The 24,874-nt window shown below is 41.7% G+C and overlaps 1 protein-coding gene across 3 annotated transcripts in view; it reads left to right on the top strand.

The window, feature by feature from the left end:
• The window catches only part of CACNA2D4 (calcium voltage-gated channel auxiliary subunit alpha2delta 4), a 131,356-nt gene that overhangs the window by 5,501 nt on the left and 100,981 nt on the right, over positions 1-24,874 (top strand). For all 3 annotated transcript variants that reach the window (XM_058443010.1, XM_058443008.1, XM_058443009.1), the window contains exons 3-6: positions 925-1,041; positions 4,123-4,182; positions 5,785-5,947; positions 6,749-6,880. In XM_058443010.1, the coding sequence (XP_058298993.1) occupies positions 925-1,041; positions 4,123-4,182; positions 5,785-5,947; positions 6,749-6,880 (472 nt within the window). The remainder of the gene's footprint in view (positions 1-924; positions 1,042-4,122; positions 4,183-5,784; positions 5,948-6,748; positions 6,881-24,874) is intronic.

The raw sequence follows: 24,874 nt of genomic DNA, 5'->3' as shown, positions 1-24,874 counted from the left end.
GTAAGAGGAGCCAGGGTGGGCTGCTCCCTGGGCCCCCACAGGCCACTGTAGCAATGACAGCTAAGACCCCGCCTGCCCCTCACAGCACGCTCCTATGCTGCACAGCACCACAACCCGGGGAGAGGAACATAGATGTGGCCATTTGCGGTAAAAGCATTCTATAAAATCTATGCATTCTAGAGCATTCACTAAAGCTATGTAAATGTCACATCTTACAGATGAGGAAACAGATTGAGTGGCTTGTCTGTGGTCACACGGCCAATAAATTGCAGAGCTGGGTGAATAGACATTCACAATACACACAGTCAGTGACAGCTGGTCTCCCCGGGCCCAGAGAGAAAACCCAAACCCCGTTCCAGGCTTTCCTGGGCTCACTGGCAGTTGTCAGGCAGCCGTCCTCAGTGCCTGGAGCTGCTGAGCTCTGTCGGGACAGTGGGAATTGAGGTTCACCTCCATGTGCACAGGGGCACTTTCATAGCAAGATGCCTTTTCTGGGGCATTGAGGAAAGGTGAACTGATGCCAGGGGTGGTTTCACAAGCCCTGGGAAGCAGCAAGGCTCTGCACAAAAGACATGGGTGGGTATGCCTGAGAGACCTGGCCCCATCAAGGGTCACCTGCTCACCTGGCTGTTGACCTTGGTGGAGTTCACTGACTTCTCTGAGCCTCGGTCTACTCCCCTGTTAAGGCTATAACTGCAATGCGTCTAGAGCACCTGGAACAGAGAGGGCATTTGAAGAGAGGCAGCTATACTATCACTGGGGAAGTTGTCCAAGGAGGAGAGGGCTGGGCCTCACCCTAGTTGAGTAAACCAGGCTCTGTGTGCCGGAATGCACCTGTTGAGAGGTTGGAGGCCATGCATACACAGGTGCAGCTATCCTGGTACAAAACCACGGGCACCCATCTCTCCCACTTTCCTCGAACAGAAGTACAAGGATGTGGAGTCCAGTCTGAAGATCGAGGAGGTGGATGGCTTGGAGCTGGTGAGGAAGTTCTCAGAGGACATGGAGAACATGCTGCGGAGGAAAGTCGAGGCCGTCCAGGTACTCCAGGGCTACGATCTGCAGGGCATTTCTCCCCAGCCCCGTGACACAGGTGGCAGAGTGACCCTCCCGATGTCACGGCCCTGCATCCTCCCACCCTTGTGACCCTCTCCTATCTTACAAGATTCCACCTTGTACCTCCGTTAGCCAAAACAACCCTTACTCCAAGAATCCCTGTAAAAGAGGAAATGACGGGAAGCAAGAGGAGAGGGGAGGGGCTGGGATCAGAGCTCTGCCCCGAGGCGGCCATGCCCAGCACTGCCGGGTCAGCCTGCAGCAGTGTGAGGAACTCTGAGTCACCAGGCCATACCCAGTGACCAGTACAGAGCACTGCACGGGGTGAGCACCTAGGAATTCCTTTGGGAATGGGTGGACAGATGAGCAGAAGGAGGGTGGGAGTCGAGCTAGCTGGAGCCAGCAAAGCCAAGCTCCCCGCTCCCCTCTCCTCCTTCTCATCTCTCCTCATTCCTCCCTTACCCTCATTCCGCCATCAGGACCCACCTTCATGGCTTCCAAGTGCTCTGAGGGCCACCCGGGCAGCAGAGGTGCTTATAGGGATGGGCCTTGTGCCCAGGTGACTGTTACTGGACATCCACCAAGCCTGGTGGGGCCCAGGAGAAACAGAAGCTGTCCCCTTCTCTGGGATGAAGTGTCTGCACTGAGGCCTGTGGGGACCTGGATGGTATAAACGAGTAGATACAGTGTGGTTGGAGAGACACAGTCCTCCACTCCATCCAGCCAAGAATCGAACCATCCAAGACCAGTGCTTTCCCTGAAAGGACTCGTAAGACCAGCCAGGAGAATAAGGAGAGAGGAGATGGGGGGGGTTGGCTGGGTTCGGAGGCTGAGGCCAGGGCCAAGCAGCAGGGGAAGGGGCAGATAGGGCAGGCGAGCTGCGGCCTCTCCAGTGCACTGTCTTTCCCCCAACCCCCATCACAACCCCCACTCCAGGAGGAGGCCGGGGTCGGGGTTGCTGAGGCCTTCTTTCCCACTTGTTATAATGCGCAGCATTTCTGCAGGTGTAGGGGCAAGGGATCTTAGCATCAGGAACCAGTGAGAAGATGCCTGGGGACTCAAGAGCCTATCCCGGGTCCCTGAATTACACACCACAGCAGGAAGGTACTAGCCTCACACACAGCCTGGCACCTGCAGTGACACCTGCCTCTTTCAATCAGTGAGCATTGTGTAAACAGCCTCCTTGGATCAAACACAGACAGTGGGATATGAGACTCGCCTGACTTCAGGTGTCGGTCCTTGTGTCACTAGGGCAGTAAGCAGTCCTGGGACACCCCCAGAGGCTGGGGCTTCAGGCTCCCTGTGCCCTTCCACAGCCTCAGAGAGCAAAGAAGTGCTGCTCTGCAGACTTTCTCTGAGCACCGGTCCCTGCCCCTCCTGAGGGTGGTATATGGGGGCCTCAGACCTTCTATGAGGGTGCACATGGGAAGTTTCCTGCAAAGCCTCCTGAAATGAACTTTCCCCTGTGGGATTTCCTTATCCTAGGATCTGTAGGCTGAGAGTGGGGAGGCAGGAATTATCCTACCCAATTTACAGTTGTGTAAGCAGAGGACCAGAGAGGCTTAGTGGCTTGGCTCTGACAAAGCCAGAATAGGATCTTGGGTCCTCTGACTCCCAAAGCACTTCCCCCACTCTGACTTCCCCTGACACTCTGCGATGCTGGCCTGCCCTTTAGAAAAAAAGAACAAAAAATTGTGCCAGGCGCGGTGGCTCACGCCTGTAATCCCAGCACTTTGGGAGGCCAAGGCCGGCAGATCACGAGGTCAAGAGATCAAGACCATCCTGGCCAACATGGTGAAACCCCATCTCTACTAAAAATATAAAAATTAGCTGGGCATGGTGGTGGGTGCCTGTAGTCCCAGCTACTCAGGAGGCTGAGGCAGGAGAATCGCTTGAACCTGGGAGGCGGGGGTTGCAGTGAGCCAAGATTGCACCACCGTACTCCAGCCTGGGTGACAGAGTGAGACTCCATCTCAAAAAAAAAAAAAAAAATTGTATTGTGGTAAAATACAGGTAACATAAAGTTGACCATTTTAAAGTGTATAATTTAGTGGCACTAAGTACATCCACAATGTTGTACAACCATCTCCATCATCTAGTTCCAGAACTTTTTCATCATCCCAAACAGAATCCGGGTACTAAGTAAGCAATCACTCCCCTATCCCCCTCCTCTTAGCTCTGTAACCACTATTCTGCTTTCTGTCTATGGATTTGCCTGTTGTGGGTATTTCACATAAATGGAATCATACAATACGTGACCATTTGTACCTGACTTATTTCACTTAGCATAATGTCTACAGGGTTCATCTGTGTTGTTCCATGCATCAGCACTTCATTCCTTTTTAGGGCTGCATAATATTCCATTGTGCGCATAGCCCACATTTTGTTTATTGGTTCATCAAATGACAGATATTTGAGTTGTTTCCACCTTTTGGCTTTGAATACACACACACACACGCACGCACGCATATTTTCGTAGACTTTGTTTTTTAGAGCCATTTTAGGTTCACAGGAAAATGTAGAAGAAAGTACAGTTTCCATACATCCCCTGTTGCCACAGCCTTCCCCACTATCAACATCCTGCATCCATGGTAGATTGGGTATAATCAATGAATTTCCATTATCCCAAAGTCCATAGCGTACATTAGGGTTCACTCTCGTACATTCTGTGGGTATGGAAACATGTGCAATGACATGCATCCACTATTACAGTATCAAACAAAAGAATTTCACTTCCCTGAAAATCTCCAACCACTGGCAACCACTTATCTTCTCTATCTCCCCAGTCTTGCCTTTTCCAGAATGCCATGTTGTTGGGATCACAGGTGCATGGCCTCTTCCGATGGGCTGCTTTCACTTAGCCATATGTATGTGCTGTCTGGCTGTTGTGCATGGTGTGGCTGTGAATATTTGTGCCTAAGTTCTTGTTTGCGTCCCTGTTTTCAGTCCTTCTGGGCATACACCCAGGAGTGGGATTGCTGGGTCACCCAGCAACTGTTTTACTTGCTGAAAACCCACTGGGCTCCTTTTACCCATTCTCCCTACCTCTGTGTTCCCATCCCTCAGAATCTGGTGGAGGCTGCCGAGGAGGCCGACCTGAACCACGAATTCAATGAATCCCTGGTGGTGAGTCCCACTCCTGGCACTGGTGCCAGAGGGCCAGGATCGCCTGAGCACCAGATATGGGGGTGGCGGGGTAGGGTGTCGATCCACTGATTCCATAGACATTTACTGCTCACCCCTCACAGGCACAGCAATGTGCCAGCCTCTGGATCGGAACTTGTTCTTGAGCTCAAGAAGCTCACAGTGCAAATAACTCCGGTATAAAGCACATCACCAGTCACTACAGATGGGTGGATGGAGCCTCCAGGGAGTGCAGGCTGGAGAAGGGGAGGGCTGCCCCAAAACTCCTGCAGACAGGGCGGCCTGGGGCTGCGCCCAGGGATCATGGGGGATTTAGGCAGGCAGGGCCTGGAAAAGGGGCCTTTGGTCACAGCAGAAAGAAAACACAGAAATAAGAAAACACGCCCGGGCGCGGTGGCTCACGCTTGTAATCCCAGCACTTTGGGAGGCTGAGGCAGGTGGATCATGAGGTCAGGAGATCGAGACTATCCTGGCTAACATGGTGAAACACCGTCTCTACTAAAAAAAATACAAAAAATTTAGCCGGGCGTGGTGGCGGGCGCCTGTAGTCTCAGCTACTCGGGAGGCTGAGGCAGGAGAATGGCGTGAACCCGGGAGGCGGAGCTTGCAGTGAGCCAAGATTGCACCACTGCACTCCAGCCTGGGCAACAGAGCGAGACTCCGTCTCAAATAAATAAATAAATAAATAAATATAAATAAACAAACACCAGGTTGGTTGAGGAAACAGTGGGACCTGGGCCCTGTGTGTCCAGAGGCTGGTGAGGAAGACAGTGGCCTTGGACAGTTAGGTGAGGGGGTAGGGGGAGCCTTGGGTGTCAGCGTAGGAGCCTGAGCCTTTCTCAGCAGGAAAAGGCAGGGGCGGAGGGCTTGAGCAGGGCAGGGACGCGGCTGGGAGTGTGCGTGGAAGGCCAGCGCGGGCTGCAGTGTCGTGAGGAGGAGCCGGGTGTGGGGTGCAGGAACCTGGCGTGGGAGTTGGTGTGGGGATGTCCGTGAGGCAGTCCTGGGGGGTGTTCAGGTGTGAACCCGGTCGTGTGGAGGAAATGGGGCCGGGGATCCGCTGGAGGCAATCCTAGCACACCCTCCAACACCGCGTTGGAGAGGCCGAGGGCAGCTGCGGGACTCGGAACCTGGGGGACTTGGAACCTGGGCCCTGTCTGAGGCCAAGGCTGCAGGCCCCAAGATTGCGCAGGCACCGTTCTGGGGCTCTGGGACCTTCCTGGCCTGCGAGAAGTGGAGGGGGCTGATGGGGCTCTTTGTCTCTACCTGTCCTTGACTCCGCGGCTGCCCGTCTCCACTCCGCCTCGGCCGTGTCAACACACGCTGCACCAAGCTGGGGACTGAGGCAGCGGTCAGGACGACTGTCATCAAACGTCGGCCTCATGCCTCTCCACGCTGGCCTCCTGGATATTTTTGTCCCGAATCACCCTGATCATTGCCCAGCGCGCCGCCGCTGGTGCTTGTGTAGACACTGATGGCCGCCCGGCCCCGGCCCTCGCGTCCTCTCACCTGCACCGTTTCTCTTCCTCTCTCTCCGCCTGTCCCTATGCTCGGGCCATCTCCGTGGGCCTCACCCGTCCACCCCAGTTCGACTATTACAACTCGGTCCTGATCAACGAGAGGGACGAGAAGGGCAACTTCGTGGAGCTGGGCGCCGAGTTCCTCCTGGAGTCCAATGGGCACTTCAGCAACCTGCCCGTGAACACCTCCATCAGCAGCGTGCAGCTGCCCACCAATGTGTACAACAAAGGTAGCCGGCACGCTCAGCTCAGGCACACTCACCAGACACGCCCACCAGACACACCCACCAGGCACGCCCACCAGACACACCCACCAGGCACACCCAACATGCACACCCACCAGATACAGCCACCAGACACGCCCACCAGGCACACCCAACATGCACACCCACCAGATACAGCCACCAGACACGCCCACCAGACACGCCCACCAGGCATGCCCACCAGGCACGCCCACCAGACACACCCACCAGGCACACCCAACATGCACACCCACATCCACCAGACATACCCACCAGGCACGCCCACCAGGCACACCCAACATGCACACCCACCAGACACGCCCACCAGACACACCCACCAGGCACGCCCACCAGACACACCCACCAGGCACACCCAACATGCACACCCACCAGACACACCCACCAGACACGCCCACCAGACACGCCCACCAGGCATGCCCAACATGCACGCCCACCAGACACACCCACCAGGCATGCCCACCAGGCACATCCACCAGACACACCCACCAGGCACGCCCACCAGGCACACCCAACATGCACACCCACCAGACACGCCCACCAGACACACCCACCAGGCACGCCCACCAGACACACCCACCAGGCACACCCAACATGCACACCCACCAGACACACCCACCAGACACGCCCAACAGGCACGCCCACCAGACACACCCACCAGACACGCCCACCAGGCTGCCCACCAGGCCGCCCACCAGGCCGCCCACCAGGCATCATCACCGCTTTCCTGAGAAGTTCTACAGGATCATAATCTCTAATCTCACCCTTCAGACCCAGATATTTTAAATGGAGTCTACATGTCTGAAGCCTTGAATGCTGTCTTTGTGGAGAACTTCCAGAGAGACCCAACATTGACCTGGCAATATTTTGGCAGTGCAACTGGATTCTTCAGGATCTATCCAGGTAAGGACATGGAGTTGCATCTCCCTGACCTTCTGGGATTCTTCTCTGGAAATAAGACAATAGGGGCATCGAAGAAGGACCCAGGCACTCAGGTGCCCAGTGAATGGGGCTGGTCCTCCTATCCCAAAGCATCTCCAAGCCTACACTTTAGCCCTTCTCACCGCATGATATGCACATATTAAAGGGCTGTGGAATGGATGAATGGATGAATGAATGAATGAATGAAACCATCAAACACCATGAAACCAGTCAATGAATGCCCACATGAAGCTCCTGTCCCATGAAAAGTACTTTGGGAGATATAAAGAAGGATAAAACAATTCTTTACCTTAAGGACTTTATGTCCCAGTTGGAAAAATGAGGTGCACTCGTCAAGAGTGTTCAACAGCAATCCGGAAAATGGCACATACCACACTCTGTGGCTAGTGGCCAACTTAATAGAGTCTATCAATAAAAATAGAAAACACAGAGCACAAAGTTTCCAAGAGTTCTACCTCTTTTTGATTCCTATTTAAAATAAGTCAGCTCTCCATTTCACCCCAACCCATTTTTATAGTTTAGCACACAGTCCAGGAAGTCTGAAAGTTATCCCACTTTTCTGAAACAGGAAACCAGAAAGGCCCGAGAGGACTCCACTGTGCCCACAGGCTGGAAAGTCAGTCTCTCTCTTGGAGTGCAAAGGGACCTCAGAGCTCCTGCAGTTCCCATAGTTGGCATTGTGTTCCTCTGCCAGAATTCACAGCTAGCTATTGTGGCTCTTTCAGTTCTCTGGAGCTTCAATGAATAGGTTTATCCTTCTTCCATGCTGCAGCTCACATGCCCCTCCTGTCTACTCCAGGGTGGAATTCCTGTAAATATTCCTGCCACATCAGGGCTTCCAGAGACACCAACTTATATGTAAACAACACAGTCCAGATGTGAACGCATCAGTCAGTAGAGAGAGGCCATTCTATTTTGAATTGCACCATTTTTATTGTTGTCGAGTTTTAGGAGTTATCTATATATTCTGAATATTCATCCCTTATCAGATATGTGATTTGCAAATAATTTCTCCCATTCTGTGGGCTGCCTTTTTACTCTGTTCGTATTGTCTTTTGATGAACAAACTTTTAAATTTTTTCTGAAATCCAATTTGATTATTTTATCTTTTGTTGCCTATGCCTTTGGTGTCATATCCAAGAAATGACTGCCAACTCTAATGTCATAAAGTGTTTCCCCTATGTTTTCTAACAGGAGTTTTATAGTTTTAGGTCTTACATTTCTGTTTTTAGTTATTTTGGTATATGGTATTTGGTAAGAGTTCAACCTCACTTTTTTGCATGTGGATATACAGTTGCCCCAGCAGCATTTGTTGAAAAGACTGCCTTTCTTCCATTGAATGATCTTGGTACTCTTGTCAAAAATCATTTAATCATACATGTGAGGGTTTGTTTCTGGGATTTTTATCCTATTTCATTGGTTTATATGCCCTTCTTTATGCCAGTACCATGCTGTTTTGATTACTGTAGCTTTTCAGTAACTTAAAAATCAGGAAGTGTGCCTCCATCAGTTTTTCTTTCCCCCCAGATTGTTTGGGCTGTTTGGGGTTTCTTGAGTTCCATATAAACTTTAGAATGAGTTTCTCTTGCTCTTTGAGATTTTAATAGGGATTGCATTGAATCAGTAGACCACCTTGGGCAGTACTGACATCTTAACAATATTAACTATTTCAGTCCATGAATATGGAATGTGTTTCCATTATTTAATTTCTTTCAGCAGTGTTTCATAGTTTTCACTGTACACATCTTTCACCTCATTGGTTAATTCCTAAGTATTTTATTCTTTTTGATGTTATCATAAATAGGATTTTTAAAAATAATTTCTCAGATTGTTCACTGTTAATGTATAGAAATGCAACTGATTTTTGTGTGTTGAGTTTGTCCCCTGATACTTTGCTGAATTTATTTATTAGAATTAACAGTTTTTTGTGGAATCTTTAGAGCATTCTACATATGAGATCATCTCAGATTGTTCACTGTTAATGTATAGAAATGCAACTGATTTTTGTGTGTTGAGTTTGTCCCCTGATACTTTGCTGAATTTATTTATTAGAATTAACATTTTTTTGTGGAATCTTTAGAGCATTCTACATATGAGATCATCTGTGAACAGACATAATTTTACTTCTTTCTTTCCAGTTTGAATGCGATTTGTTTCTTTTATATGCCTAATTGCTCTAGCTAAAATCTCCAATACTATGTTGAGTAGAAGCGGCAAAAGTGGACATCCTGGTCTTGTTTTTGATGATAGAGAAAAAGTTTCTAGTCTTTCACCATTGAGTATGATATTTGGGATGTGATTTTCCATATATGATTTTTATATCAGTTTCATTCTATTGCTAGTTTTTTAAAATGTTTTTGTCATCAAAGGATGTTGAATTTTGTGAAATGCTTTTTATGCATCCATTGAGATGGCCATGGAATTTTTTATGTTCATTATGTTAATGTGTATATTACCTTGATCAATTTTCATATGTCGAACCATCCTTGCATTCCAAGAATAAGTCCTATTTGGTTATGGTGTGTAATCCTTTTAATATGCTCCTGAGTTTTGCTTGCTAGTTTTATGTTTTTATCCATTCTGCCAACCTCTGTGTTTTGATTGGAAAGTTTAATCCATTTATATTTAAAGTAATTACTGTTGAGGGACTTATTTCTGTTATTTTGCTATTTGTTTTCTATAAGCCTTAAGCTTTTTTGTCCCTCATTTTCTGCATTACTGTCTTCTTTTATGTTTAGTTGATTTTTTATAGGGAAACATTTAATTTTCTTTCTCATTTCCTTTTATATGTATTCTATAGTTATTTTGTTTCTGGTTACCAGAGGGATTACATTTCACATCTTAAAATTATAACATTCTAATTTGGATTTATAACAGCTTAACTTCAATAACATACAAAAACTCGGCTCCTTTACAGCTCTGTATCTACCCCTTTTGGTTGTTGATGTCACAAAATTCCTTCTTTATACATTGTGTGCCCAAAACCACAAACTAATAATTCTTGTTTTAATTTTTAATTTTTGTAGGTATACAGTATGTGTATAATTTATGGGGTATATGAGATATTTTGACATAGGCATACAATGTGTAATAATCATATCAGGGCAAATGGGATATCCATTGCCTCAAGCATTTATTCTTTGTGTTACAGGCAATCCAATTATACTCTTTTAGTTATTTTAAAATGTAAAATTAAATTATTACTAACTATAGTTACCCTGTTTTGCTATCAAATACTAGATCTTATCCATTCTTTCTATTTTTTGTACCCATTAACCATCCCACTTCTCCCCAACCCCATCACTACCCTTCCCAGCCTTTGGTAGCTATTATTCTAATTTTATGTCTATGGGTTCAGTTGTTTTAATTTTTAGCCCCCACAAATAAGTGAGACGTGAAGTTTCTTTACGTACCTGACTTATTTCACTTAACATAGTGGCCTCTGGTTCCATTCATATTGTCGAATGACAGAATCTCATTCTCTTTATGGCTGAATAGCACTCCATTGTATACATGTACCACATTTTCTTTATCCATTCATCTAATGTTGATGGACATTTAGATTGTTTACAAATCTTGGCTATTGTAAATAGTTCTGCAGTAAACATGGGAGTGCAGATATCTCTTCAATATACTGATTTTCTTTCTTTTAGGTAGATACCTAGCAGTGGGATGGCTGGATCATATGGTAGCTCTATTTCTAGTTTTTTGAGGAACCTCAAAACTGTTCTCCATAGTGGTTGTACTAATTTACATTCTTATCAACAGCATATGAGTGTATGAGTTTCTCCAAGTCCTTGCCAGCATTTGTAATTGCCTGTTTTTTGGATATAAGCCATTTTAATTGGGGTGAGATGATATCTCATTGTAGTTTTGATTTGTAGTTCTCTGATAATCAATTATGTTGAGCATCTTTATATATACCTGTTTGCCATTTGTCTTTCTTCTTTTGAGACATATACATTCAGATTTTTTCCCATTTAAAAATCAGATTATTTTATTTTGTTTCCCCATAGAGTTGTTTGAGCTTCTTATGTATTTTGGTTATTAATCCCTTCTCAGATGGACAGGAGTTTGCAAATATTTTCTCCCATTCTGTGCTTTGTCTGTTTACTTTGTTGATTGTTTCTTTTGCTGTGCAGGAGCTTTTTAACTTGATGCGATCCCATTTATCAGTGTTTGCTTTGGTTGCATCTGCTTGTGGGGTATTACTCAGGAAATCCTTGCCCAGTTCAATGTCCTGGAGAGTTTCCCCAATGTTTTCTTTTAGTAGTTTCATAGTTTGAGGTCTTAGATTTAAGTATGTAATCCATTTTGATTTGATTTTGGTGTATGGTGAGCGATAGGAGTCTAGTTTCATTCTTCTGCATATGAATATTTAATTTTCTCAGCACCATTTATTGAAGAGACTATCCTCTCCCCAATGTGTGTACTTGGCACCTTTGTAGAAAGTGAGTTCACTGTAGATGTATGGATTCATTTCTGCATTCTCTATTCTGTTCCATAGATCTATGTGTCTGTTTTTATGCCAGTGCCATGCTGTTTTGGTTACTATAGCTCTGTAGCATAATTTGAAGTCAGGTAATGTTATTCCTCCAGTTTTGCTCTTTTTGCTGAGGATACATTTGGCTCTTCTGGGTCTTTTTTGTTTCCATATACATTTTTGAATTGTTTCTTCTATATCTGTGAAGAATGTCGTTGGTATTTTGATAGGGATTGCGTTGATTGTGTAGATTGCTTTGGGTAGTATGGACATTTTAACTATATTAATTCTTCCAATCCATGAACATGGAATATCTTTCCATTTTTTGTGTCATCTTCAATTTCTTGCATCAATATTTTATAATTTTCCTTATAGAGACCTTTCACTTTTTTGGTGAAATTAATTTCCAGGTCTTTTATTTTATTTGTGGCTATTGTAAATGGGATTACTTTCTTGATTTCTTTTTCAGATTGTTTGCTGTTGGCATATAGAAATGCTACTGATTTTTGTATATTGACTTTGTCTCCTGCAACTTTGAGTTTGTTTATCAGTTCTAATAGTTTTTTGGTGGAGTCTTTAGGTTTTTCCAAATATAAGATCATATTATCTGCAAACAAGGATAATTTGACTTATTCCTTTCTAATTTGGAGTCCCTTAATTTTTTTTCTTTAGTCTGATTGCTCTGGGTAGGACTTTTAGTACTATGTTGAATAATGAATAATGGTGGTGAAAGTGGACATCCTTGTCTTGTTCCAAATCTTAGAGGAAAGGCTTTCAGTCTTTCCCCATCTAATATGATACTAGCTGTGGGTCTGTTGCATATGGTTTTTATTATGTTGAGGTATGTTCCTTGTATACCCAGTTTTTTTAGGGTTTTTACCATGAAGAGATGTTGAATTTTATCAAATGCTTATTCTGAATAAATTGAAATGATCACACAGTTTTTTTCCTTCTTTCTGTTGGTAAGATGTATTATATTGACTGATTTGCATTTGTTGAACCATCTTTGCATGGAATAAATCCCTCTTAGTCATGATGAATGATCTTTTTAATGTATTGCTATATTCAGTTTGCTAGTGTTTTTATTGAGGATTTTTGCATCAATGCTCTTCAGGGATATTGGCCTGTAGGTTTTTTGTTTGGTTGGTTTTTGTTTTGATATGTCTTTGTTGGGTTTCAGTATCAGGATAATGCTGGCCTTGTGTACTGAGTGTGGAAGTATTTCCTCCTCCTCTATTTTTCATAATAGTTTGAGTAGGATTGGTATCAGTTTCAGTTCTTTTTTTAAATTTTTGGTAAAATTATCAGCAATTCTGAAGCCATCAGGTCCCAGCCTTTACTTTGCTGAGAGACTTTTTATAATGACTTCAATAGCATTACTTGTTATTGATCTGTTCAGGTTTTGGATTTCTTCATGGTTCAATCTTAGTAGGTTGTATGTGTCTAGGAATTTATTCATTTCTTCTAGGTTTTCCAATTTATTGGCATGTACTTGCTCATAGTAACCTCTAATGATCCTTTGAATTTCTGTGGTATCAGTTGTAATGTCTCTTTTTTCATCTATGATTTTATATATTTGAGTCTTCTCTCTTTTTTTCTTAGTGGGGCTAAAGGTTTGTCAATTTTGTTAATCTTTTTTAAAAACCAACTTTTTATTTCACTGATCTTTGTTTTTTTATCAATTCAATTTCACTTATTTCTGTTTGATCTTTATTATTTCTTTTCTTCTACTAACTTTTGGTTTGCTTTGCTTTTGTTTTTCTAGTTCTTCAAGATGTATTGTTAGATTATTTAAAGATTTTCTACTTTCTTGATGTAGACACTTAAAGCTTCCATCTTAGTACTGCTTTTAAACTTCCATCTTAGTACTGCTTTTGCTGTATCCCATAGGTTTTAGTATGTTGTGTTTCATTATCATTGTTTCAAGAAACTTTTCAATTTCCTTCTTAATCTCTTCATTGACTGAATGATCATTCTAGAGCATATTGTTTAATTTCCATGTTTCTGTATAGTTTTCAAAATTCCTCTTCTTGTTGAATTCTAGTTTTATTCCATTGTGATCACAGAAAATACTTTATGTTATTTCAATTTTTGAAATGTTTTAAGACTTATTTTCTGGCCTAAATATACTTTATCCTTGAGAATGATCCACGTGCTGAAAATAATTTGTATTCTGTAGCCATTGAGGGAAATGTTCTGTAAATATCAATTAAGTCTATTTGGCCCAGAGTGCAGGTTAAGTATGATGTTTCTTTGTTGATTTTCTCTCTGGATGATTTGTCCAATGCTGAAAGTGGGGTGTTGAAGTCTCCAGCTGTTATGTATTGGGGTCTATCTCTCTGTTTAGTTCTAATAATATTAGCTTTATATATCTGGGTGCTCCAGTGTGGGGTGCATATATATTTACAATTGTTATATCCTCTTGCTGGATTAACCTGTTTATCATTATCTAATGACATTCTTTGTCTCTCTTTATAGTTTTTGTCTTGAAATCTATTTTGTCTGATGTAAGTATAACTGCTCCTGCTCTTTTTTTGGTTTCATGTTGCATTGAATATCTTTTTCCATTCCTTTATTTTCAGTCTATATGTGTCTTTACAGTAGAAGGGTGTTTCTTGTAGGCAACAGATCATTAGTCTTGGTGTATTTTTGTTTGTTTGTTTGTTTTTAGGTTTTTAAAAATGTTTTTGCCAATGACAAACAAATCTAAAAACAAACTAACAAACAAGCAAAAAGAAAACTAATAAAAACTTTACATTTTAACTTTGTCCCTCTGCTTTTTAACTGTTTGTGACCTGTCTATGTCTTGAAAAGTTGTAGTTACTATTTTTGATCAGCTTATCTTTTTGTTTTTCTACTTAAGATATTAATGGTTTATATACCACCATTATAGTGTTAAAATAGTCTGTGTTTTTCTATGTAGTTACTATTACCATTGAGTTTTGTACCTTCAGATGATTTCTTATTGCTCGTTAATGTCCTTTTCTTTCAGATTGAAGAACTTCCTTTAGCATTTATTGTAGGACAGGTCTGGTGTTGATGAAATCCCTTAGCTTCTGTTTATCTGGGAAGTCTTTATTTCTCCTTCTTGTTTGAAGGATTTTTTTGGGGGTATAATACTCTAGGGTAAAAGTTGTTTCTTCCTTCAGAACTTTAAATATGTCATTTTACTCTCTCCCGGACTGTAAGGTTTCCACTGAAAAGTCAGCTGTCAAACATATTGGAGCTCCATTTTATGTTGTTTCTTTTCTCCTGATGTTTTTAGTATCCTTTCTTTATCCTTGACCTTTGGGAGTTCGATTATTAAATGCCTTGAAGTAGTCAACTTTGGGTTAAATCTGCTTGGTGTTCTATCTGCTTGGTAACCTTCTTGTGCTTGAATATTGATATATTTTTCTGGGTTTGGGAAGCTCTCCATTAGTATTCTTTTGAATAAACTTTCTACCCCAGTCTGTCTCTCTCTCTGTCTATCTCCTCTTTAAGGCCAATAACTCTTAGATTTGCTCTTTTGAGGCTACCTTCTAAACCTTGTAGGCATGCTACAATTTTAAAAAATCTTTTTTTCTGTTTGTCTCCTCTAACTGTATGTTTTCAAATAGCCTGTCTTCAAGCTCACTAATTCTTTCTTCTGCTTGGTCAGTTCTGCTATTAAGAAATTCTGATGCATTCTTCAGTTTGCCAGTCACATTTCTTTTTTTTTTTTAATTTATTTTTTTTAGACAGAGTCTCACTGTGTTGCCCAGGCTGGAGTGCAGTGGTGTGGTCTCAGCTCACTGCAACCTGTGCCACCTGGGTTCAAGCAATTCTCCTGCCTTAGCCTCCCAAGTAGCTGGGACTTCAGGTGCATGCCACCACACCTGGCTAATTTTTGTATTTCTTTAGTAAAGACAGGGTTTCATCATGTTGGCCAAGGTGGTCTTGAACTCCTTAGCTTAAGTGATCCGCCTGCCTCAGCCTCTCAAAGTGCTGGGATCACAGGTGTGAGCCACAGACCCCGCCTCAGTCGCATTTTTCAACTTCAAAATTTCTGCTTCATTCTTTTCAATTATTTCAATTTCTTTTTTTTTTTTTTTTTGAGACAGAGTCTCGCTCTGTCACCCAGGCTGGAGTGCAGCAGCGCGATCTCGGCTCACTGCAAGCTCCGCCTCCCGCATTCACGCCATTCTCCTGCCTCAGCCTCTCCGAGTAGCTGGGACTACAGGCACCCGCCACCACGCCCGGCTAATTTTTTGTATTTTTAGTAGAGATGGGGTTTCACCGTGGTCTCGATCTCCTGACCTCGTGATCCACCCGCCTCAGCCTCCCAAAGTGCTGGGATTACAAGCGTGAGCCACCGTGCCTGGCCTCAATTTCTTTATTAAATTTATCTGATAGGATTCTGAATTCCTCTCCATGTTATCTTTAATTTCTTTGAGTTTTCCCAAAACAGCTATTTTTAATTCTCTGTCTGAAAGGTCACCTCTCTCTCTCTCTCACTCTCGGTCTGTCTCTCTCTCTCTCTCTCTCTCAGATTGCTCTCTGGTGGCTTATTTAATTTGTTTGGGGAGATCATGTTTTCTTGGATGGTCTTGATGCTTGTGGATGTTCTTCAGTGTCTGGGCATTGGAGAGTTAGGTATTTATTATAATCTTCATAGTCTGGGCTGTGAAGAATGAATGCTTGTATCCATCCATCTTGGGGAGGCTTTCTAGGTATTCAAAGGGACTTGGGTGTTGCGATCTAAGTGTTTGGTCACTACAGCCATCTCTGCATTAGGGAATACCTCAAGCCCAGTAACACTGTGGTTCTTGTAGACTTGTAGAAGTACCATTTTTTGTGTTCTTGGATAAGATCTGAAAGAATTATCTCCATTATCAGGCAGAGATTTGTTATCTTCCCTTACTTTCTCCCAAACAAACAAAGTCTCTCTCTGTCTCTGTCTCTGTTGAGCTGCGTGGAGCTGGAGGAGGGGTGATGCAAGCATCCCTGTATCCACCATCACTGGGAATATGCTGGATCAGACCTGAAACCAGTGCAGCACAGGGTCTCTCCCAAAACCCACTGTAACTGCTACCTGGCTATCGCCTATGCTCACTCAAGGCCCTAAGGCTCTATGATCAGCAGGTGGTGAAGCCAGCCAGGCTTGTGTCCTTCCCTTCAGGAGTGCAAGCTCCCCCGGATCCTGGGCAGGCCCATAGATGCAGTCCAGGAGCCAGAACCTGGAGTCATAAACCTTAGAAATCTACCTGGTGCTCTATTCTACTGCAGCTGAGCTGGTACTCTAACCACCAAAGTCTCTTCCACTCTTCCCTACCCTTTCCCCAGGCAGAAGAGTCACTCCTCGTGTCCACTGCCACCGCAGGCCCACAGGAGGTACTGCCAGGCTACTGCCAATATTCACTTAAAGGCCCAAGGGCTCTTCAGTCAGTTTGTGGGACTCATCCTTCAAGGCAGTGGACTCCCCTCTAGCCCAGGGTAGGTCCAGAAGTGCTGCCCAAGACCCAGGGCCTGGAATCAGGGACTCTAACAGCCCACTTTTTGCTCTGCCCCCACCGTGGCCAAGCTGATGCCTAAGCTACAAGACAAAGTCCCCTTTATGCTTCCCTCTGCTTTTCTCTCTGAGTCTCTCCTCATAGCCACCACAGCTGTGAATGTGCTGGGTCACACCTGAAGCCAGCATGTCTCAGAGTCTAACTCAAGGCCCACAGTGTGTACTACCTGATTACCACTGCTGATTATTCAGGGCCCAAGGGCTCTTTGGTTAGCCAGTGATTAATCTTGCCAAGGACTGAGCTCTTCCCTTCAATGCAGCAGGTTCCCTTGTAGACCAGAGTGTGTCTAGAAATGTCATCCAGCAGCTAGGGCCTGGAAAGGGGGTCTCAGGACTCTGCCCAATGCTCTACCCTACTGTGGCTGAGCTGGTATCCAAGTTGCAAGACAAAGTGCTCTTTACCCTCTCATCTTCTCAAGTGGAAGGAAGGGGTCTCTTTTGGAGCTACAAGCTCTGCTGCCTGGGGTTAAGGGTGGAGTAACACAAAGCACTCCTTTGGCTGCCCCAGCTGGTATTTCACTAGGTTGTGTGTCCCCCCAAGTCCACTGGCTCCAAGCCCAGCAGAGCACTAGAACTTGCCTACGAGTTGCATTCCTTGTGGCCTAGATTGCCTTTCAAGTTTATTTAGGACCCCAGGGCACTTTTAGCCCATGATGGTGAGGCTTGCCAAAACTCAGGTTCTGGCTGCTGGGATGGGCGATTCCTGTCTGGCTAGCCTCCCTCTGTGGGCACCATCTGAGTTCTGCCTGGAGTTGGCAGCACTGAGTTCCAAGGCAAAGTCCCACAAATCACTGCATCTTCCCCCTCCCAAGAACTTAGATTCTCTGTCTGTGCCGTGTGGCCACTGAAGGGGGTTTGGCATGGGTAGCATCAACAATTCAAGACTGTTTTGTATAACCTCTTCAATGCCTCTTTCAGTGATACGAAGTTAAAATCAGGTACTGTTTTTGCTTATTTGATTTTTGCCTCTTATGAAGATGCTTTGTTTGTGCAGATTGTTGTTAAATTTGGTGTTCCTTTGGGGAAGACGACTGGTGGAGGCTTCTATTCAGCCATCTTGCTCTCTCTCCCTGTCTTAACAATTCTTTTGAATGCATTAGTCTCTTAAATTATGTAGAAAACAAAATTTTATGTTACAATAATACTAGCTTTCAGACTAGTACTGGCTTTGTAAAATGTATTAGTCTCTTAAATCATGCAGAAAACAAGCAGTAAAGTTAAAATCAGTGTTACAATAATACTAGCTATTATAATTGCTCATGTATTTTCCTTTATGAGACCTTTATTTTTTAAATATGGCTTCAAGTTACTGTCTAGTGTCCTTTCATTTCACCCTGCAGGACTCCCTTGAGCATTTCTTACAGGGCAAGTCTACTAGCAATAAACTCCTTCAGCATTTTAAAATCTAGGAATGTCTTAATTTCTCTCTCACTTTTGAAAGATAGTTTTGCCAGATAGAGGATTCTTGGTTGATGAGCTTGTTTAAATTCTCTTTTAGCACTTTGAATATATCAGCCCATCAACTCTGGCCTGCAAAATTTCTGATGAGAAATCTACTGATTATTTTATTGATAGTCCGCTGTATATGAAGAGTCCCTTCTCAGTTGCAACTTTTAAGCTTCCCTCTTTATCTTTGCCTTTTGAACTTTTGATTATAATGTGTCTCCTCAGTGTGGATCTCTTTGAGTTGATTTTACTTAGAGTTCATACTTGGATATTTATATTCATGTCCTTCATCAAATTTGAGGAGTTTTCAGCCATTATTTCTTCAAATGTTCTCTCATCATTTCTTCAAAATTTCTGTCACTCTTCTCCTTCTGAGACTCTCACAATGCATATGTTTGTCAGCTTGATATTTTCCTATAGTTTTCTTAGACTCCGTTCACTTTTCTTTAAGCTTTTTCCTTTCTGTCCCTTAAACTCAATGATTTCCATTGTCCTATCTTCAATTTCACTGATTCTCTCTTCCACCTTCTCAAATATGCCTTTGAAGCCCTCTGGTGGATTTTAAAGTTTCAGTTACTATATTTTCAGCTCCAGAATAATTTTAAATTTACTTTTAGATTTCTCATCTCTTTACTGATATTTTCGTTTCATTCATATATTGTTTCTTGACTTTTTCTACATCTTTCTTTAGTTCTTTGTATGTCTTGAAGACAGTTGTAAAGTCTTTGCTTGGTAGATCTACCATCAGATATTTTTCAGAGATAGTTTTTGTTGGTTTATTTTTTCCCTCTGAATGGGTCACACTTTCCTTTTTGTATGCCTTGTAATTTTTTGTTAAAAAGTGGACATTTCAATTTACATTTGAATTGGACATTTGTATGGTAGCTCTGGAAATCATACCCTCCTCCTTCTCTAGAGTTTCCGGTTTTTGTTATTTTTTAAAAATTGTTGTAGGCTGCCTCTGTGCTGAGGCTCAGCCTGAGGTGTAAACTTAAGGTCTTCTCAGGTCTTTTCTAAGCCTTATTCTGGGTATGCATGGTCACTTTCTAATTTCCTCCGTATATGCAGTTGTTTTTGAATGTTTTAGTTTTTAATGTCTGGCTCACAAAAGCAGAAAAAGAAGAAAATGAAGGGGAAAATGATCACTGGCCCTTTAAATATCCTGAAAATAACTTCAGTCAGAGGAAGAGGGGTTTGCAACAATGGGAGGAAGTATAACAATGCCCAGACACTTCTTTATTTGCACTTTTGTGATCAGAAGCAGCAATCAGCAATCAGAGCATAGAACCTCAATATTTGAAGGACACCCTGGCTCCTACAAGCTGTGTAAACTGCTCCAAGAACACATGCACACCGGCCCGGCACGGGGCTGGCGCATGGGTAGCTGCTACTGTGCTAAAAGCTAAAATAAACATAAATTAACTGCAGTTTACCATCCAAGACCTCCCCTGGAAGATGCAAATTTTTAATAGACTGTAGAGTTCCAAAATAATTACAGCAGACAGATTATACCAGTGCAGTTGTTGTCCAGGTGGGGATATAGATTCCTGGTGCTTCCTACTCCACCATCTTCCCAGAATCCACTCTCTGCTTTGTTTTTGTTGTTTGTTGTTGTTGAAGTTTATAAAACTGGTTTAGTGTATAGGCTTTTAGAGCTTGCTTTTCCATTGAGCATTGTGCTCAATGGGTTGTCACATATTCTTTGGGGTAAATATATCACAGTTTATCCATCCCCTTGATGCCATCAGGGCTTTTTCCAGTTTTTGTTTTTCTTCTTTGTTTTTTACTTTTGTGAACAGTGTTATTATGAACATTCTTACACATGTCTCCTGAGACTTATTACAAAAGTTTCTCTTGGGTATATACCTAGGAATGGAATTGTTAGGCCCTAAGATATGTGGGCATTCAACTTTGAAAAGAAAATTCCAAATTGGCTTTCCAAAATACTCACACCAATTATATTCCCACAAGCAATGAATAAGAGATCCCATTGATGCACAATTTATCTAACTCTGAATGTTGTTAAACTTAAAAGTTTTTTGTTGGCCAGGTGCAGTGACTCACGCCTGTAATCCCAGCACTTTGGGAAGCCAAGTCAGGAGGATTGCTTCAGCCCAGGAATTCAAGACCAGCCTGGGCAACATAGTGAGATCTCATCTCCACCAAAAAATTTTTTAAAAATGAAAATTAGCCAGTCATGGTGGTGTGCACCTGTGGTGCTATTCAGGAGACTGAGGTGGGAGGATCACTTGAGCCCAGGAGTCTGAGGCTGCAGGGAGCTGTGATCATGTCACTGCACTCCAGCCTAAATGACAGACCAAGACCTTGTCTCAAAAAAAATTTTTTTGTTAATAATTTTTTAGTATAAAATAGTATTTCATAGTGGTCTAGCATTGCATTTCCCTGGACACTCATGAAGTTGAGCATTTCTTTATATGTTATTAGCTGTATGTATATCCTCTTTTGTGAAATGCATATTGTCTTCAGCCTTCTTAACCATTGAATTTTCTAATGTTAACCAATCCTTGCATTCCTATGAGAAACCTAACTTGACTACAGTATATTATCCTTTTATGCATTACTAGATTTGGTTTATTAATATTTTGTTTAGGATTCTTGCTTCTATATTTATAAGTGAAATGGTCCCATAATTTTTCATTCCTTTACTATCCTTGTTAGGTTTTCAAAATTATACTAGCTTCATAGAAATATATTTGGAAGTAGTCCCTCTTTTTCTGGTTTTTGGAAGTATTTGAATAAGATTAGAATGATCTTTTCCTCAAATGCTAGATAGATTTCATCTATAAAGCATATAGGCCTGAAGTTTTCTTATGGGAAGATAAAATTACTGCTTTGATTTATTGATCACTTGTAATGCTAATGTTGCTTTCTATTTCTTAAAATTTGAAGTACTTTTATTTAGAATCCATCCATTTTATCTGACTTTTCAAATTTATTTGTATGAATCTATTATTCTTATTATCATCTTTTAAATCTCTGCTGTATCTGTAATTGTGTCCCCTTTTAATTTACAGTATTATGCATTTTTTTCTTTTCAATTCCCCATAGATTTCTCTATTTTGTTAGTCTTGTCAGGAATCATCTTTTGTCTCTGTTGACTGCTCTTAACTAGTTCTCTATTTTCTATTTCATCTATTTTAGCTCTTTCTTATGATCTCCTTTCCCTTTCTTTGTGTTTATTTTGTTCCTCCTCCTGACTTCTTAAATGAGACACTTAGCTTTAAGTTTTAGCCTCCCTGTATTTCTAAAATAAATGTTAAGTCTACACTATGCCACTAGAAGCTCTGTTTTTGCTGCATCTCACAGGTTTTGATTGGTAGTGAGGTTTTTTAAATTTTATTTTTATTTATGGCAAAATATATATAATATAAAAATTTACTATCTTAACCATTTTAAGTGAACTTATTAAAAGTATTGCTGATAATAAGTGCATTCTCATTGTTGTACAACAATCACCACCATCCATCTCCAAAACTCTTTTTATCTTGCAAAACTTTATACTTGTTAAATAATAAGTCTCCATTCTCTTCTCCCCCCAGCCTCTGGCACCCTCATTCTATGCTAATCTCTATGAAATTAACTTTCTATGTACAACATATAAGTAGAAACATACAGTATTTGTCATTTTGTGATGGGCTTACTTCACTTAGCAGAATGCCCTTAAGGTCCATCCATGTTGTAGCATATGTCAGAATTTCCCTCCGTTTTGAGGCTGAATAATATTTCATTTTGTGTGTATACATATATATCTACACACACATACATACACACACACACACACACACACACACACACACACACACAGTTGTGGGAATGTAAAATGATGCAGCCTCTATCACAAGGGTTCCAACTTTTCTAAATCCTTGCCAGCTTGTTATTTTCTGGAGTTTTCTTTTTGTTTAGTTTTTTTTTTAGTTTTCCTGGTAGTAGCCTTCCTAATGGGTGTGAGGTAGTATCTCATGGCAACTTTGATTTGCATGCCCTTAATGATTAATGACTTTGAACATCTTTTCATGTGCTTATTAGCCATTTGCTCATCTTTGAGAAATATCTGTTCAAGTTCTTGGCTCATTTTTAAATCAGGTGTTGTTGTTGTTGAGTCATAGGAGTTCTTTATATATTCTGAATGTTAACCTCTGTCGGGTTGATGATTTACAAATATTTGCTCCTATTCTATGGGTTGCCTTTTCACTCTGTTGACTGTAGCCTTTGATACATACAGGTTTTTAATTTTGATGTCCAATCTATCTATTTTTTCTTTTGTTGCCTGTAGTTTTGGTATAGAGGTAATGTTTTAATTATCATTTGCTTCTAAATATTTTGAAATTTCTCTGTGCTTTCTTCAATATTTCAGTTATTTAAAAGTGTGGTTTTAAATGTACAAATATGGGAATGTAGATAAATATTTATATTTACCTTTTTATTCTAAATGTTTAACTCAGTTGCTTTGTGGTCCAAGAATTTGGTGCATATACTATGTGAAATTAATTTAAATTTATTTTAATGGCCGAGTATGACATCAAGTTTTGTAAATATTCCATATGTGCTTGAGAAGAATATGTGTGCTCTCATTGTTGGATGAAAACTTCTATACATGCCATTAGATCAAGCTTGTTAACTGTATTGCTTAAATTTTCCATATCTTTGCTGATTTTATATTTGCTTGATCCTTATTAACTCTTACAACACTTTTTATTTTAATGTGTCTTTTGTCTGATAGTCATAGAGTGACACCAGCATGCTCGTGGTTAGTATTTACCTGATATATACTTTTTCCTCTATCCTTTTATTTTCAAACTTTCTGTCATTTTAGCCATATCTGTTGAAAATAGTTTATAGCTTTTAAATTTCATCCAAACTGGCAATCTCTTTTACTAGTTAGCAAGTTAAGCATATTTACATTTATTGTGAACATTGGTATATTAGAATGTGCTGTCATCTTATTTTTACTGATACATAATACTTGTACATATTTATGAGAATATGTAATATTTTGTTACATGCATAGAATGTGTAATGATCAAGTCAGAGTATTTGGGGGTGTCCATCACCTGGAGTATTTATCATTTCTATGTATTGGGAACATTTCAAGTCCTCTCTTCTAACTATTGTGAAATATACAATACAGTGCTAACTATAGTTACCCTACTCTGCTATCAAATATTAGAACTCATTCCTTCTATCTAATTGTATGTTCGTGCCCACTAACCTTCCTCTTTATTCCTCCCCCACGCACCCACACACATTTCTCAGACTCTGGTATCTGTCATTCTACTCTCTACCCCCATAAGATCAACTTTTTTAGTTCCCACATATGAACGAGAACACGTAGTGCTTGTCTTGAACTCGTGGCCTCAAGTGATCCTCCTGCCTCAGCCTTCCAAAGTGCTTGGATTACAAGCAAGAGCCACCACTCCCGGCCCAGTGTTTGTTTTTCTGCGCCTGGCTTGTTTCACGTAACAACCTCCAGTTCATCCATGTTGCTGCAAATGGCATTTCATTTTTTTGGCGGCCAAATAATCCATCGTGTGTATATACTACATCTCCTTTATTCATCTTTTGATGGACACTTAGATTGATTTTGTATCTTTGCTATTGTGAATAGTGCTGTGATAAAGATGCCAGTGCAGGTATACCTTTGATAAACAGATTTATTTCCCTTTGGATAAATTCTAGGTAGTGGCATCATATGGTAGTTCTATTTTTAGTTTTTTGAGAAATCACCATATTGTTTTCCATAGTGGCTATACTAATTTACATTCCCACCAATGGCATATGAGTTTCTTTTTCTCTGCATCCTTGCTAGCATCTGTTTTGTGTGTGTGTATGTGTGTGTGTGTGTGTGTTTACTAATAGCTATTCTAACTGGGATGAGATGATATATCTTTGTCGTATTGATTTGCACTTCCCTTGTGATTCGTGATATTGAGCATTTTTTCATATATCTATTGGCCGTTTGTATGTCTTCTTTTGAGAAATGTCTATTCATGTCTTTTGCCCACATTTCAATGGGATTATTTGTTTTGTTTTTACTGTTGAGTTGTTTGAGTTTCTTAGATAGTCTGGATATTAGTCCCTTGTCAGATGAATAGTTTGCAAATAATTCTCTCATTCAACAGGTTGTCTCTTCATTGTAGATTGTTTCCTTTGCTGTGCAGAAGCTTTTTAGCTTAATAGAGTCCCATTTGTTTATTTTGTTTTTGTTGGCTGTGCTTTTGAGGTCTTATCCATAAAATTTCTGTAGAGACCAATGTTCTTAAGTATTTCCCCTACGTTTTCTTCTAGTAGCTTTATAGTTTGGGGACTTACATTTAAGTCTTTAATCCATTTTGAGTTGATTTTTGTAAATCATGAGAGATAGGGATCCAGTTTTATTCTTCTGCATATGGAAATCCAATTTTCCCCACACCATTTATGGAACAGATTGTTCTTTTCTTGTTGTATGTTCTTGGTGCCTTTGTTGAAAATTAGCTGG

This window comes from Hylobates moloch, unplaced genomic scaffold (assembly GCF_009828535.3).
Source record: "Hylobates moloch isolate HMO894 unplaced genomic scaffold, HMol_V3 SCAFFOLD_8, whole genome shotgun sequence".
Lineage (NCBI taxonomy): Eukaryota > Metazoa > Chordata > Mammalia > Primates > Hylobatidae > Hylobates > Hylobates moloch.
This window is presented reverse-complemented; position numbering and strand designations above follow the sequence as displayed.